The sequence below is a fragment of the Plectropomus leopardus genome, chromosome 11 (assembly GCF_008729295.1).
Source record: "Plectropomus leopardus isolate mb chromosome 11, YSFRI_Pleo_2.0, whole genome shotgun sequence".
Taxonomy (NCBI): domain Eukaryota; kingdom Metazoa; phylum Chordata; class Actinopteri; order Perciformes; family Serranidae; genus Plectropomus; species Plectropomus leopardus.
In genome coordinates, this window is record NC_056473.1 from 31446050 (window position 1) to 31461180 (window position 15131).

A 15131-nucleotide genomic window follows, 5' to 3' on the forward strand; every position below is an offset into this window, starting at 1 on the left:
TGAATACAGACCTCACAGACACCGTCAGTTCATACCACACCATATTGAAGCACACAGCATAGTTTTTTTTCCAGTATTGTGTTTTGCAACAAAAGAAAAGTTTAAAATCACCAATTTATCAAAGCTAAAAACAAGGTATATATGCCCAATTGTTGAATGATGTTTCAGTGTCTTCAGTTGTCTGACCTGTCCTTTTGTCTCTTCAGTCTGGATGAGTGCAGAAACATTATCATCCAGTATGGGGTGAGAGAGGTGACTGCCAGCCAGGTAGCCAGGGTCCTTGGCATGATGGCTCGTACCCACTCTGGCCTAACTGATGGCATCCCATTACAGGTGAGTCGCTTCGCTACATATGAAAGCCATGGGCACTCTGGTCTACTTGATAAGGACCAAAGGAAAAGACAGTATACTTTTAAATTTTAGTCATTAATATCTGTTCACACACTCGTATTACAAACCAAACATGTAAATATGAAGTGGTGAAACTGGATTTGCGGGGTTTGGGTTTTACTTATTTGCACTAAAGAAAATCCAGAAATAGGATCAACTTAAATTTTCTATATCATTTGATTCAGTACCTTTTAATATTTAGAGTATTGGATGATGATGCTTGAGTGTACTGGTACCAAAGCTTTAGTTTTCTTTTTTGTTTTCTCTTACAGTCCATCTCAGCTCCAGGAAGTGGTATCTGGAGCGATGGTAAGGACAAGAACGACGGCTCGCAGGCACACACGTGGAATGTTGAGGTTCTCATCGACGTTGTCAAAGAAGTGGTACGTGAACCATCAGATTATTCCACATGTGGCCACTGACAGCACTTTCCCAAAATGAAACAGTTCTGAGTGACAAGAAGGAACCCTTAAGCACTCAAATTTGATGGCATTTCACCTACTCCGTGTTACATTTAAATGGTCATAAGTCTGATCCGTATAGAACGCTGTAAGCTTATGTGTCCACACTTGTTTGCTTTAAGCCTGACACTGAATCTTTCAGACATGTATTTAGTTTTTATACCAGATTACTGTCAAAAGCCTATACATATTTATTTTGATGTGGGTGTCATCAGATTTCATGTTCCTTTTTTTGTCAATACATTTTGTTATTCATTCAGCTTTTACCTGTCTATCATGTGACTACATGATCATTTGTTAATGGGTCCTGCCACTATAAAGGCAGGGCCTCATCCACAATGTATATGTTTTTGAAGCCTGAGGAAGACTGGTGTTTGGTCAAAACATGCTGGCTTTTGAATGATTTAGCCACTATAAAAAAGGCTTTTTAATGTAATTCCTCCTCGTTTTTCACGTTCTCATACTGTTGGAGTGCCTGGATTTCCCTCTCTTTTTACAATGTCAAAAGCCTGTTTTGATTTGTGGATATTTCATTCCTGTCCTAGAATCCCAACCTGAACTTCAAAGAGGTGACATACGAACTGGACCACCCAGGATTTATAATCCGGGACAGTAAAGGCCTGCATATCGTGGTGTATGGCATTCAGAGGGGGTTGGGCATGGAGGTCTTCCCTGTCGATCTCATCTATCGGCCATGGAAACACGCAGAGGGACAGGTAACTGATCAATGCCTGCTCAATCACGGTGGTGTTATTTCATGTGTTAAATTGTAGCAGTAAACTTGGTTGAACGGAATTTTTGCTGTTGAAAACAAGAGTAAGATTTGATGAAGACAAATAAAAACTCTTAAGTAGGAACTGATTTCCGTGTCTAGATGGTGCAGTTTGATTGTTGAAGGTTGAGCATCACACTCCCCTATTAAATGTCTAATTGTTTTGTTTCTGTTTCAGCTGTCATTCATTCAGCACTCCCTGATGAGCCCAGAGGTGTTTTCCTTTGCTGACTACCCGTGCCACACGGTGGCCATTGACATCCTTAAAGCCCCACCAGAGGATGACAACAGGGAGATCGCCACCTGGTATGAAGCTTGTTGCTCAGCCTCTGTGTAGAAGGGTGTAGCAGTTGCTTATTGCTCTTTAGCGAGTTTAGTTTCGAAGTATTATGCTATAAAACATATATTTATTTGCCCTTCTCCTGCATGTCACTTAGACTACATCCGTGCTAATAAAAAAACATTTTTAAAACTCATAACCATTGCTATTCTTTTGCCAAGCATTCGCACTGTTCTGGTTCTGGCTTGTTCAAAAACCCTAAAGAGGAAACCTTTGAAAATGCTGCTGATCCTGTTTTAGTTTGAAAACTCAGGTTGCGACTTAATCTGTAAAGTCCGAAAGGAATACTTTTGAAAATGATGACGTAGATACCCCTGGTCACTTCACGAGGCTGTTATCATTTATTTATTTATTTACTGGCATCATTATAAACAGTAACCGAAAACAGGTCCAAAAGAATACAGAGAAAATCGATGCTGGAGAGGTTAGAAACCCAGATGGGCTTATAGAAATACCTCATCGAAGGTAATACAATGAATTACAATACATACAATAATACAAGCAGTAAACAGTGGGGTCAGCAATATACCACATACATTATGTGTGTTAGTGTGTGTGTGTGTGTGTGTGTGTGTGTGTGTGTGTGTCAAGTCAAAACATTAGAATTAGGCCTAAATACCTTCTCTGATTTCTACCTTTTTGTGTAGGTAAAGTTAAACTTTTCTCATCTCCATGGCTTCCTCCAGCATGAATATTTCTCTCAGTAACACTCTGAAGTGTTGTTGTATGTGCTTTGCAACAACTCCCGATCTTAGTTTTCCACCAACGCCTTAAACTCATGTTACTTCCAGTAACAAATCCACCCTGTTGTCGGTGCAAGCAAAGAAATCTCTGGTCTTACTTTTCACTGTTTTCGTAGTGTTTTTTGTGCCACACACAGTAGACAATCTGCGTCTTGTTTACACTGGAACAGGCATTCCCAGTGTACATGAAGGGTCAAGTAATGTGTTTTCAGGCAGAGATTATTTCTGAAACTGTGATAAAATGCTTCTGTGTCCAGAGATTGTCTTCATTTTACAACAAAAACCTTCATTTTAAAACAAAACAATGGTGTGGATGTTGTAAATTTCCAGCACATTTAACATGATAATATATAATTTGTTCATAATCAAAACCACCATCGTCAAACAAACATAATCTGTAGCTGTTTGCATAATATGCCATGTGAAAACCTGCTTTATGCTTAGAGGTGTAATTTGACTGACTGAGTGCAGTTCATTGTTGATTTACTTAGGAAGTTACAGGCCTGATGTTGTAAGGAAGCTACAGAGTGTTTGACTAATTGACGTTTTCTCATCACAGGAAAAGCCTGGACCTGGTGGAGAGCCTGCTCAGGCTGTCTGAGGTTGGCCAGTATGAGCAGGTGAAGCAGTTGTTCAGCTTCCCAATCAAGCACTGCCCTGACATGTTGGTGCTGGCATTGCTGCAGATCTCCACCTCCTGGCACACACTGCGCCATGAGCTCATCTCTACCCTAATGCCCATCTTTCTGGGCAACCACCCTAACTCTGCCATCATCCTGCACTATGCCTGGCACGGACAGGTTGGTGTTAATTGCTTGTTGATTTCAAGTCCAGATGTCATGTTTTTGTCCTGTGTTTTTTGTATTTTAAGGGTATTCGTTGTCTTGATTATAACACCTACGTACTCACAAAATCTGCTGGATATTTTTCTAGGGACAGTCTCCCTCCATCCGTCAGCTAATAATGCATTCGATGGCTGAGTGGTACATGAGAGGGGAGCAGTATGACCAGGCCAAGCTATCCCGCATCCTGGATGTGGCCCAGGACTTGAAGGTTTGTCAAAACAGACTAAATAATCACTGACGTGGTATCTTTTCTGAGCTTATAACCTTAATGCTACAGAAGAACAATCAGGCACTAATGTTTTTTAAATGATTTACTAGTTTTAGTCAACATTAAATTTAATTAAGACATATTAAAGGATGTAGGGTCATATATCCTCTGGTGGTCTCTACTTTCTCCTAAATATAAATTGTTTTTATTGTCATTTTTAGCATCAATAAGCCAGTGTGTGTGTTTTTTTTTCTTTCTGCAGTCTCTATCGATGTTGCTGAATGGTACTCCCTTTGCCTTTGTTATTGACCTTGCTGCACTTGCCTCTCGCCGTGAATACCTCAAACTTGATAAATGGCTGACTGACAAAATCAGAGAGCATGGTGTAAGTCTTCAAATAGATTAACGTTAAGTTTTTCTAAAATTCCCGTTATATTTCAAGAAACCACCAGTAGGAAATTGTAACTCAAAGTAATTTTTGTGTGTGGCAGGAACCTTTTATCCAGGCCTGTGTGACATTCCTGAAGAGGCGCTGCCCATCCATTATGGGGGGTCTGGCCCCAGACAAGGACCAGCCCAAAAGCGCCCAGCTGCCCCCAGAGACCTTAGCCACCATGCTGGCCTGCCTGCAGTCCTGTGCAGGGTGAGAATCTGGTTTAGTCTCAATCACTGAACTATAAGTTGTTTTGTTGATCTCTTGCTTAATTCTCTAATAATATCAGTTTTTGACCACATAAGACAGATGATTTTGAGAACGTTAAGAAAGTTTATCACATTCTGAATCACTCTCCATACAGTGTTTTAGTCTCTTTTGTTGTTGTTGTTGTTTTTTTTTTTAACTTAAAGATTCGTTGAACTTTGTTCCTCAGGAGTGTGTCCCAGGAGTTGTCAGAGACGATCCTGACCATGGTTGCAAACTGCAGCAATGTAATGAATAAAGCCCGGCAGCCACCACCAGGGGTAATGCCAAAGGGCCGTGCCCCCAGCACCAGCAGCCTGGATGCCATCTCTCCTGTACAGGTATTTTCACATGAAAGCCACATCAGGCCTCTGCGGTCAAACCTTATTTCTTTTCATGTTGAAAATTAGCATCAACAAAACCAAGCTCCCTAACATGCAAAAAAAAAAAAACTTTTGTTAATCTTTTCTTGCTATCTGTCCCTCTCTTGCTCTTCTCCAGATGGACACTCTGTCTGGCATGGGTTCCTTGAACCTGGGGGGCACAGCCACCTCCCATACCCAAAGCATGCAGGGTTTCCCAACCTCACTCAGTTCTGCTTTCAGTAACCCCCAGTCCCCAGCAAAAGCCTTCCCACCACTCTCCAACCCCAACCCCAGCACACCATTTGGGGGCATTGGCAGCCTGTCCTCGCAGCTCCCTGGTATGGACTCTGGTACTATGCTATTTATTTTTTCATTTTAAAACAACCAAAGCATGTTCATACTAGATCAGCAAGTCATATTGCACTATCGTAGCCTTATTGCATATACATTCAGCAAACTATGGCATAGCTTGGGATCCGTAATTTTATTAGTTTGTATCATGTTGGGAAATTCAGGAAAAGCCACTGAGAAAATATTTTGTATTTAGTAACAAACTAAGCAGAACACCCTGGCCACTCAAAACTTGTACATACTAGACTGAACCAAGTGCAGAGGATAAATAATGTTAATTCTGAAGGTGAGGTAGATATGGATTAAATAAGTATTTCACCAATATAAAGAAGACCCTCACAGACACACACATACTCACATCGTCTTGATCCAAAGCTGGCTGAAAATTAGTTTCAGAATGACTGAAGTATTTTGTTACTTTCAGGTCCCTTGGGCACAGGCATCGGCTCCGGTATCGGCTCCAGTCTGGGGATGTCAACTGTAAACACAGATCCTTTTGGCACCAGAAAGATGAGCACACCAGGCCTGAACCCACCGACCTTTCAGCAGAGTAAGATGAAGGCCTGTAAGTGGTGGTGGTAGTGGTGTGACTGAGAGCCCCGCCCTGCGCTGCTCAGCACTGTATTTCCTCCATTTTGATAATGAATATCATCTTCATTTGCAAATTTATTTCTAATGCACCTCAATGTGCCTCACAAACACAATACACAAAACAAGTTTAACTCTTTATTTCGAGGAGCCTTTAAAAGACTCCTTCAATTTTAACCTTGTAACTTTTAGGTGTATGACCCTCTGTCCCGTTTCATGTCATACAACTAAGACCATTTGTTAATCATAGAGGAAATACAGATGAGTCCTCCACTCCTTGTCTGCTTCTGCTGACAGCCCCACTTTTAATAAAATCACCATTGTTGGAATACAACATTCAAGTAAATGACAGTCTTGGTTAAAATGTCTTTTTCTTCTCTTTTCCCAGCTGACCTTTCTCAGGTGTGGCCCGAGGCAAACCAGCACTTTAGTAAAGAGATAGACGACGAAGCCAACAGTTATTTCCAGCGCATCTACAACCACCCACCTCACCCAACTATGTCTGTAGATGAAGTATGTATTGATATTTTCTACCAAAAACACTAACCTAAATCAAATTTATGCATTTTTTTTTTTGCTGCTGTTAATTTGTTTTTATCGTATTCTCAGTAATGTTGCTTTTTTTGAAATACCTAATCTTCCACTACATCATCGTCCCCCCTCCTAGGTTCTGGAAATGCTGCAGAGGTTCAAGGATTCAACCATCAAGCGGGAGCGAGAGGTTTTCAACTGCATGCTTCGGAACTTGTTTGAGGAATACAGATTCTTCCCCCAGTACCCGGACAAGGAGCTGCACATCACTGCCTGCCTTTTTGGTGGCATTATTGAGAAGGGTCTTGTCACCTACATGGCCCTGGGCTTGGCCCTACGATATGTTCTTGAAGCCTTAAGAAAACCCTACGGATCCAAAATGTATTACTTTGGAATTGCAGCCCTAGATAGGTTTAAAAACAGGTACTGCAATGTTTTCTTTTGTAAAATGAGAATTAATGTAGCAATAGCCATCATCTTGTCTCAGGCTAACAGATCTTTTATATTTCCAGACTAAAGGACTATCCTCAATATTGTCAACATCTGGCTTCAATTGCTCACTTCTTGCAATTCCCCCACCATTTACAAGAGGTAATCAGGTTTCCTTAATTTATCTTTTCTCACCATTTTAAAAGTCTTAGGTCAGAAAGAGCATGATTCAGCAGCCGGGGGCAACTTTTTGTAATTGTTTTGAATGAGGGTGAAGAGTTTTGCCTCGTGCTTTTGCGTCACTGAGCGTCTTGTTTTTTTCTGCTCTAAATGCCTCATGTTTTTGCATGAGCACCCTGAAAGGTCAGAGTTACAACCACTTATACTTTTATCATAAAAAGTGCTCAACATTATTTGCATTTTTTTCCATTTTCCATTCAGATGAAATGAGAGGCAGGCCTCTTTGGTGTAAATGACAACAAGTGGTAGCGTACATGCCAAAACAAGTGGCTAGATACATCTCAACAAATTGGTGCCTTAGCTACTGGGACTTGCGACATACTCTCACCCTCAATCAGAGCCAAAGCAAGTACCCTCTGCCTTACCGTTGTTGATTCAGATTTTATTGTGCAGATCTGTGGGTTTACTTATCAGCAAAACAGCGATTAAGCTAAGAAAGAGTGCTTTGATTAATGGCTAGCAACAGTTTTAAAAAAAAAGATACAGCAAGCCACTAAAAGTACTCTGATCGGGGCAGGCTCTAGCAAAAAAAGGCAATGCACCTCACGTTTTGCAGTCTTCAAAACATGTTCTGTCTGATCGAGGCTTTAGTTTGTCCCAGGTTACAACTAGAGAAAAAGCTTCACACATACAGATAAATTAAATCTCTCGCTCTGCTCCTTTCAATATCCTGTGCGTGCAGTATATCGAGTATGGCCAACAGTCACGGGACCCTCCGGTGAAGATGCAAGGCTCCATCACCACCCCGGGCAGTCTGGCACTGGCACAAGTCCAAGCTCAGTCACAGCAACCTGGCGTCCCCAAAGCCCCGCAGCCGGGTCAGCCCAGCACTCTGGTCACTACCACGACGACTACAACCACAGTAGCGAAGACCCCTACCATCACAAGACCAACACCCAGCAGCTTCAAGAAGGATGTGCCTGTGAGTTTTGACTCCCTAACATGTGCCTTGTCAATGCTTTCAGTTGGTTTCTTTTTCTGCATGTAAAATTTAGATAAAGCACATCAACTAAAACATGTTTGAAAGATTGTTATTCTTCCTACCTGCAGCCCTCCATAAACACAACCAACATCGACACCCTGCTAGTGGCCACTGACCAAACAGAAAGGATTGTAGAGCCTCCAGAAAATGTCCAGGAGAAGATTGCTTTTATCTTCAACAACCTGTCTCAGTCCAACATGACCCAGAAGGTAAAGTGAAAACACTACCAGTATCTCGAGAACTGTAGGAGTCAAAGAAGCATTATTAAAATCAGATTTGCTTTTATCAGGTTGAGGAGTTGAAAGAGACGGTGAAGGAGGAGTTCATGCCCTGGGTTTCTCAGTACCTGGTGATGAAGCGCGTCAGCATTGAGCCCAACTTCCACAGTCTCTACTCCAACTTTCTGGACACTCTCAAGAACCCCGAGTTTGTGAAGATGGTCCTCAATGAGACCTACAGAAATATCAAGGTAAAAGATGGTAACTTTGGGGCTTTAAAATCTTCAAAAGCACAAACATTTTTCTTTCTTTTTTATTTGCTGCCACAATAAAAATCAGTGTTTTGCCTGCATATACTATGCTGGATTATAATCTAGTGAGGCAGTGTGTCTTGGCATTTTACTCTTGAGTAAAGAAACATGCTCAACTTACAATTGAACCTTGAAGACTGGGTGCTGGATCCTCAGGGTAGATTTTTTTAAATGAAAAAAATAGCCCGGCACTTCAATTTTGTAACACTGACATTTTGTGCACGATGGCCTTTCTTCAGCATGTATTCTGACAGTGCAGCAAGCAACACAAGTACATCCCAGCAGGGGAGTGACTTCAGACATCACAATACCATACCAACATATCAAACAAATTGTTCTTTTTTTTTCTACTTTTTCCCCACAAATGCAGTACTGCTAAAGAATTGCTGTAATTCGCTAGACATTAACATTCCCCTCTCATCTCTCCATTTCTTTCAGGTTCTGTTGACCTCTGACAAGGCAGCTGCCAATTTCTCTGATCGCTCCCTGCTGAAGAACTTGGGCCACTGGTTGGGCATGATTACACTGGCCAAAAACAAGCCTATCCTTTACACAGTAAGGGTTTCGATCATTGTTTTTGGTTGCATTGTTTTCGTGAAGTTGTGGGTGTCTTGTGAGCGAACATGTTCCTCTCCTTCTCCCAGGATCTGGAAGTCAAGTCTCTGCTGCTGGAGGCCTATGTGAAAGGCCAGCAGGAGCTACTGTATGTGGTTCCTTTCGTGGCAAAAGTTTTGGAATCTAGTCTACGAAGCATGGTAAGTAATATAGCTGCAGACTGAGAGGCGTCTCCACGCTGTTGACATAACCTCATTCAACTGCGTACTATGTCATGCTGTTATATTTTCTTCAGGAAGAAATAACTGTCTTTCACACACAAATAATAAAACTGGTTTAAGCTTCCCTGATTCCACTGTTTGAGTTTCTGTGAATTCTTCATGGAGATTTTAACTAATGCGTCTGTCTCTGATTTTGTAGGTTTTCAGGCCCCAGAACCCCTGGACCATGGCCATCATGAATGTTCTCGCTGAGTTGCATCAAGAACATGATCTCAAAGTAATCAGTTATTCTTCCTATGTAGCCTCTTAACTCCAGGCAGCTCTCAAAAATACAATCAATCTAAGTCATAGTTAAAAAGGCTACACCTCCACAGTTTTGGTTTGGTAGATATGAACTTATCATGATACAAAACAGTACGTACGTATTTTAACACGTTTAATATAACCCAGCTTTATCCAACATTGTCAACCACTGCATTCTGCATTACATAGCTTATTACATTATGTCCATTACCTTTATGTTGCCACTTGCAGCTATAATGTAGATCAGCAGTATTTACCAGTAATTACAATTAAATCTTAGTAAGCTAAAGAATTGATAAAGCAATTATTTATCACGTTGTTCTCTTGTTTACTGCAGCTGAACTTGAAGTTTGAGATTGAAGTTCTGTGTAAGAACTTGTCTTTGGACATCAATGACCTCAAGCCAGGAAGCTTACTGAAGGACAAAGAGAAGCTAAAGAGCCTGGAGGAGCAGCTGTCTGCACCAAAGAAAGAGGCAAAGCCTCCGGAGGAGATGCTGCCAGTTTCTACCACAGGTGAATGCTCCAGATGTGCTTTTACGTTGTGCTGCTTTCTATTTACAGTTCATCTAAATTTAAAACGATTTGAGCTACAACCTTAATTTCAATTCGATTTGTTTGTCTGTTTAGCTTTTAATGTATCATCACTGCTTCTGGGGATATGTCAGTATTGATCCAGACTTTGGAAATTTTCACATGTGAAAGCAAATACCAGTTATGACTCCCAAATGATTGAAAAAAATACATCATGGCCAATTCTTTGTCAGCTGAGCCAAATTGAAAATATATTTATAAACCACCTGTGTCAGTGGGATAAACTTGATGTTGATTTTGATTAAGGAAATTATGTCAAAATACAAATATTTAAAACATACTCTGATTGTTTTGACCAAATCATCCTCTCCTGGCTTGTCATGTCTGTCTTTGCTCTGCAATGTTCTCTTGAGAATGTTTTTTTTTTTTTGCACTAAAAAGCTTTGTATTTCTTGCGTTTGTTGCCTGTGTGCTTGCTTCCTGTTATGTTTTCTGCTTTTTTGTGTGTGATTTTAATCAAATTAGTGTTTTGTGACCAACAGGAGACTTTGTTCCATTTGCAGCCCCTCCCTCAACCCCAGCTGCCACCACCACTACTTGCACAACCACCGGGCCCCCCACCCCACAGTTCAGTTACCACGACATCAATGTGTATGCTCTGGCAGGCCTGGCACCACACATCAACATCAATGTCAACGTAAGTGTCGGGTACCTGACAAAGAAGTCAGCATTCACAGAGAAAAGCAAACGCATCCTCTCTGTTACACAGGGTCCCAGTGGATCCTAAGTCCTAAAAGGGTATTGAATTCATTAATTGAAACAATAAGGCCTTAAATGGTATTAAAATGTTTTAAGTAAATCTTTCAAAAGTCTGCGAAATGCTCAGTCATGAGAAATAGTACTTTGTGAATCCTTTTTTTTCTGACAAAATTTCAAAATAACTGGTAACATCTTACATTAAATTTATTTTTTAACATGTAAAATTTGCCCAACTGCTCTTGCATGAACATCACCCAAAAAGTCATGTTTAATGTTCCAATAAGTATTTTGGCAAAATTGTTCCTAACACTCAGTAATGGATGTCAGTTCACATTTTCTTTTTTATTCAATTTTGTTTTTTTGTCAAATTGTTCTTTCCAAGTGTCATTGAAAAAATGTCTCAAGCCTCACATCAAATTTTCCTCAACCTGTATGAACTTTATTGACATTTTTTCTTACTTCCCTTGCTTTTGTACTTTTGATTTTGTTACCTTCTTAACTTTTTTTAATCGTGTTCCTCTGCGTTTTCTCTTTAGATCCCTCTGCTGCAGGCCCATCCTCAGTTGAAACAGTGTGTACGGCAGTCAGTAGAGCGAGCCGTTCAGGAGCTGGTACACCCAGTGGTTGACCGCTCTATCAAAATAGCCATGACAACCTGTGAGCAGATCATCAGGAAGGACTTTGCCCTGGATTCGGAGGAGTCCCGCATGCGTGTGGCTGCCCACCATATGATGAGAAACCTGACTGCTGGTATGGCCATGATCACCTGCCGCGAGCCCCTGCTGATGAGCATCGCCACCAACCTTAAGAACAGCTTTGCTGCTGCACTGAGGGTAAGCTGAATGACTAGATAAGTAAGTAGTAGTAGTAATAACTTTATAATAATTTTAATTTATATAACACCTTTAAAAAACAGATGTTTACAAAGTGCCTGACAGACAAAGCAAAGGGAATAAAAAAATAAACATCAACAAACATACCAAACAGAGAGAGGTCTAGAAAAGTCAAACAAAAAGGGAACGCTAAAGGTCAACAAGAATAAAGCAAATAAAAGTGATAAAACAGGCAGATCTTGAAAGGCAGTTAAAACACTAAATTAGTAAAGTTTTTGAAAATAAAATAATTAATACAAAGAAAGATTATAAAATAAATGAAATAATATTTTACAATTTTCCTTTCTTTTTGTTATTTACTAGTTATCCATTATATATAAAGAAGCAAAAGAAAATAGAGCGAGCTTTCTCTCCCATGCACCATTTCTGCTTCTTAAACTTAAGTTTTTTTTTAACTCTCTCAGGCACCAACCCCCCAGCAGAGGGAAATGATGGAGGAGGCTGCAGCCAGGATTGCTCAAGACAACTGTGAATTGGCTTGCTGCTTCATTCAGAAAACAGCCGTGGAGAAGGCTGGACCTGAAATGGACAAGAGACTAGCTACGGTGAGACTTCAGCATGGGGCTTTCACAAGTTTAAGTTTGAAAACTCTTATTAATGTTTTTTTGTGTTACTCATTTTTCCAAAAAGCAAAAGTTGTTCTTAATTTGGTCTTTAACATAACTCTTGTAGGAGTTTGAGCTGAGGAAGCATGCACGCCAAGAGGGACGTCGTTACTGTGATCCTGTTGTTCTGACTTACCAGGCTGAACGTATGCCTGAGCAGATCAGACTCAAGGTGAGATCACTGTTAACGTCCAGTCATGCAGTATTTCAAAACACAAGTACCTTAGATACTGGATCTGTCCAATATGTCCAAAAGTTTCATGATTCATTATATGAACAGGCTGAACACGCAGTTTAAAATAGCAGAGTAACAAAGTAACAAAATGCATTTGTGTGTTGTAGGTGGGAGGAGTGGACCCGAAGCAACTGGCTGTATATGAGGAGTTTGCCAGGAACGTTCCAGGTTTCTTACCCAGTAATGATCTCTCACAACCCACTGGCTTCTTGGCTCAGCCCATGAAGGTGAGTTTTTTTTTTTTTTTTTTTTTGGGATCCCCAAAACAAAACTTCAGAACAACAAAGGAAGGGGAGATTGAAAGGGAGCTACTTTTCCTTTTAAAAATGATTAGGACTGTTTTGTTTTTTTCTGATTTATGCCAATCATGATCAAGAGCAAACTGATTACTCTTATTTTTATTAAGCGTATGATACAGTGTTCAAGAAGCTAAAACAGCCAACTCTTAACTAAGTGCCTCCTGTGTTAATGTCAAAATTTGTGTCACAGAAGGGTGTTGCAGTTTCAACTCATATAACTTAATTCCATCTCTCTGTATGTCTGGAAACAGCAACAGGCATGGGCCACAGATGACGTGGCTCAGATCTATGATAAGTGCATGGCAGACTTGGAGCAACATCTTCATGCCATCCCTCCAGCCCTCGCCATGAACCCCTTGACCCAGGCTCTGCGCAGCCTGCTGGAAGCTGTGGCCTTGGCTAGGAACTCCAGGGACGGCATTGCTGCACTTGGTCTCCTGCAGAAGGTAGAGAATTTACTTCTGTAATTGCTGATGTGTCTCAAGAAATGTTTTAAGGGAGGCAAGTTGGAGGATTAATCCGTGCTAACCTGTGTTTCACTAATTTGGCTTCTCTATTTTCCAGGCTGTGGAAGGTCTTCTGGATGCTACTAGTGGCGCTGATGCCGACTTGCTGCTACGTTACAGGGAGTGTCACCTGCTGGTGCTAAAAGCCCTGCAGGATGGACGTGCCTATGGACCACAGTGGTGCAATAAACAGATCACCAGGTGAGTTAGAGCACATGATTTGAGCACAATAGTTATCCGATTTTGACATCTTAAGCTTCCTCACCCTCACTGAAAAGAATCAAACAAACTTGTTGTTGTTAAGTCTTGGGGTAGATTATTGTAAATCTGAACAGTGATTTGAATCAGGGGATGCTGAAGAAGTAAAATATCCACCCTGTGGTGCCTGACAGGAGGTGGGGTTTAGGATTAGTTTAGTCACAGTTCGGTGTTGCTCTGTTGATCTCTAGTTTGTAATACTTCTGCTTTTTGTCTTGTTTTGCTGCGTTGTTTATTTACAGGTGTCTGATTGAATGCCGTGATGAGTACAAATATAACGTAGAGGCAGTGGAGCTTCTGATCAGGAACCATCTTGTGAACATGCAGCAGTATGATCTGCACCTGGCACAGGTACATATTACAAATAGACTCATTTTATCTTTTTTTTATATATTTTACATATTATTATAGTCATTTTTAAGTATTTCTACTTGACAAGAACACATTTTTGTAAAAGTTTTTACTTTGAAATGTAGTCTAGTCTTTATTTCTGTTTCTTCTATGAGATCCACTACAGCTCAGTGTTTAATAAAAAAAGATAGAAAAAGACTCTCTGTATGTATGTCTATATGAACTTTGATCAAAAGACCTGTAAATCAATGACTTATCTCTGTCTGGCCCATGAATTTAAAGTGTTGTTGCAAGCTAACATTTATTTTTGTTTGCTTCTAGTCAATGGAAAATGGACTGCACTACATGGCAGTTGCATTTGCTATGCAGTTGGTGAAGCTCCTGCTGGTGGATGAACGCAGCGTCAGCCATGTCACGGAGGCAGACCTCTTCCACACAATTGAGACTTTAATGAGGACCTGTGCACACTCCCGAGCCAACGCACCTGAAGGGTAAATGGTTGCAATGTTAAGACTTGTATCTCTTTTTTTCATTAGTTGATTCCACACATATCTGCTGCAAAATTGCTGATAAACGTGGAAGTCAAAAAGAGACCAAATTAGACACTGGGGTCTAAAGTGTGTACAACTTGGTTTAAAAAAAAAAAAAAAAAAAAAATCTATCTGTTTTGGCCAAATTGTGGTGCTGATACAACCCACTCTAGGTCTGGAGAAAAGATTGATCAATTTTTGTGTACTTTTTTTACTTTTAGTTTCTCAAACTAGATATCAGTATTTAATCTTTATTAATTTTCAGAAAAGAACAAGTTATTTTAATGTTACAGGTGTTAAAACTGACTATCATCTTTCTCCTCCCCAGGCTCCCCCAGCTGATGGATGTTGTTCGCTCCAACTATGAGGCCATGATTGACCGGGCTCATGGAGGACCCAACTTCATGATGCACTCTGGGATTTCACAGGCTTCAGAATACGATGATCCTCCAGGCCTGAGGGAGAAGGCAGAGTACCTCCTGAGAGAATGGGTCAACCTGTACCACTCAGCTGCTGCTGGCAGGGATAGCACCAAAGCTTTCTCTGCCTTTGTTGGCCAGGTAGATACACGGTCAAGTCCAGTGCAAATGATCAAAAGTGGGACTGGCTCTTGTTCCTCATTTTTATCTT

At 40.7% G+C, this 15131-nt stretch overlaps 1 protein-coding gene across 9 annotated transcripts in view; it reads left to right on the forward strand.

Annotated features, from left to right (window-relative positions):
- Nucleotides 1-15131, forward strand: part of cnot1 (CCR4-NOT transcription complex, subunit 1) — a 30042-nt gene that overhangs the window by 8531 nt on the left and 6380 nt on the right. For 2 of the 9 annotated variants that reach the window (XM_042496826.1, XM_042496827.1), the window contains exons 9-39: nt 207-333; nt 663-773; nt 1397-1567; nt 1802-1929; nt 3266-3506; nt 3640-3759; nt 4022-4144; nt 4251-4402; nt 4629-4779; nt 4940-5153; nt 5579-5704; nt 6131-6255; nt 6410-6696; nt 6786-6864; nt 7616-7864; nt 7993-8133; nt 8214-8393; nt 8892-9008; nt 9098-9208; nt 9429-9506; nt 9870-10047; nt 10608-10762; nt 11361-11657; nt 12122-12262; nt 12390-12494; nt 12665-12784; nt 13108-13302; nt 13421-13563; nt 13863-13971; nt 14293-14462; nt 14830-15061. In XM_042496826.1, the coding sequence (XP_042352760.1) occupies nt 207-333; nt 663-773; nt 1397-1567; nt 1802-1929; nt 3266-3506; nt 3640-3759; nt 4022-4144; nt 4251-4402; nt 4629-4779; nt 4940-5153; nt 5579-5704; nt 6131-6255; nt 6410-6696; nt 6786-6864; nt 7616-7864; nt 7993-8133; nt 8214-8393; nt 8892-9008; nt 9098-9208; nt 9429-9506; nt 9870-10047; nt 10608-10762; nt 11361-11657; nt 12122-12262; nt 12390-12494; nt 12665-12784; nt 13108-13302; nt 13421-13563; nt 13863-13971; nt 14293-14462; nt 14830-15061 (4876 nt within the window). The remainder of the gene's footprint in view (nt 1-206; nt 334-662; nt 774-1396; nt 1568-1801; nt 1930-3265; nt 3507-3639; nt 3760-4021; nt 4145-4250; nt 4403-4628; nt 4780-4939; nt 5154-5578; nt 5705-6130; nt 6256-6409; nt 6697-6785; nt 6865-7615; nt 7865-7992; nt 8134-8213; nt 8394-8891; nt 9009-9097; nt 9209-9428; nt 9507-9869; nt 10048-10607; nt 10763-11360; nt 11658-12121; nt 12263-12389; nt 12495-12664; nt 12785-13107; nt 13303-13420; nt 13564-13862; nt 13972-14292; nt 14463-14829; nt 15062-15131) is intronic. The other 7 variants (XM_042496834.1, XM_042496835.1, XM_042496832.1 and 4 more) reach the window with 6 other exon arrangements.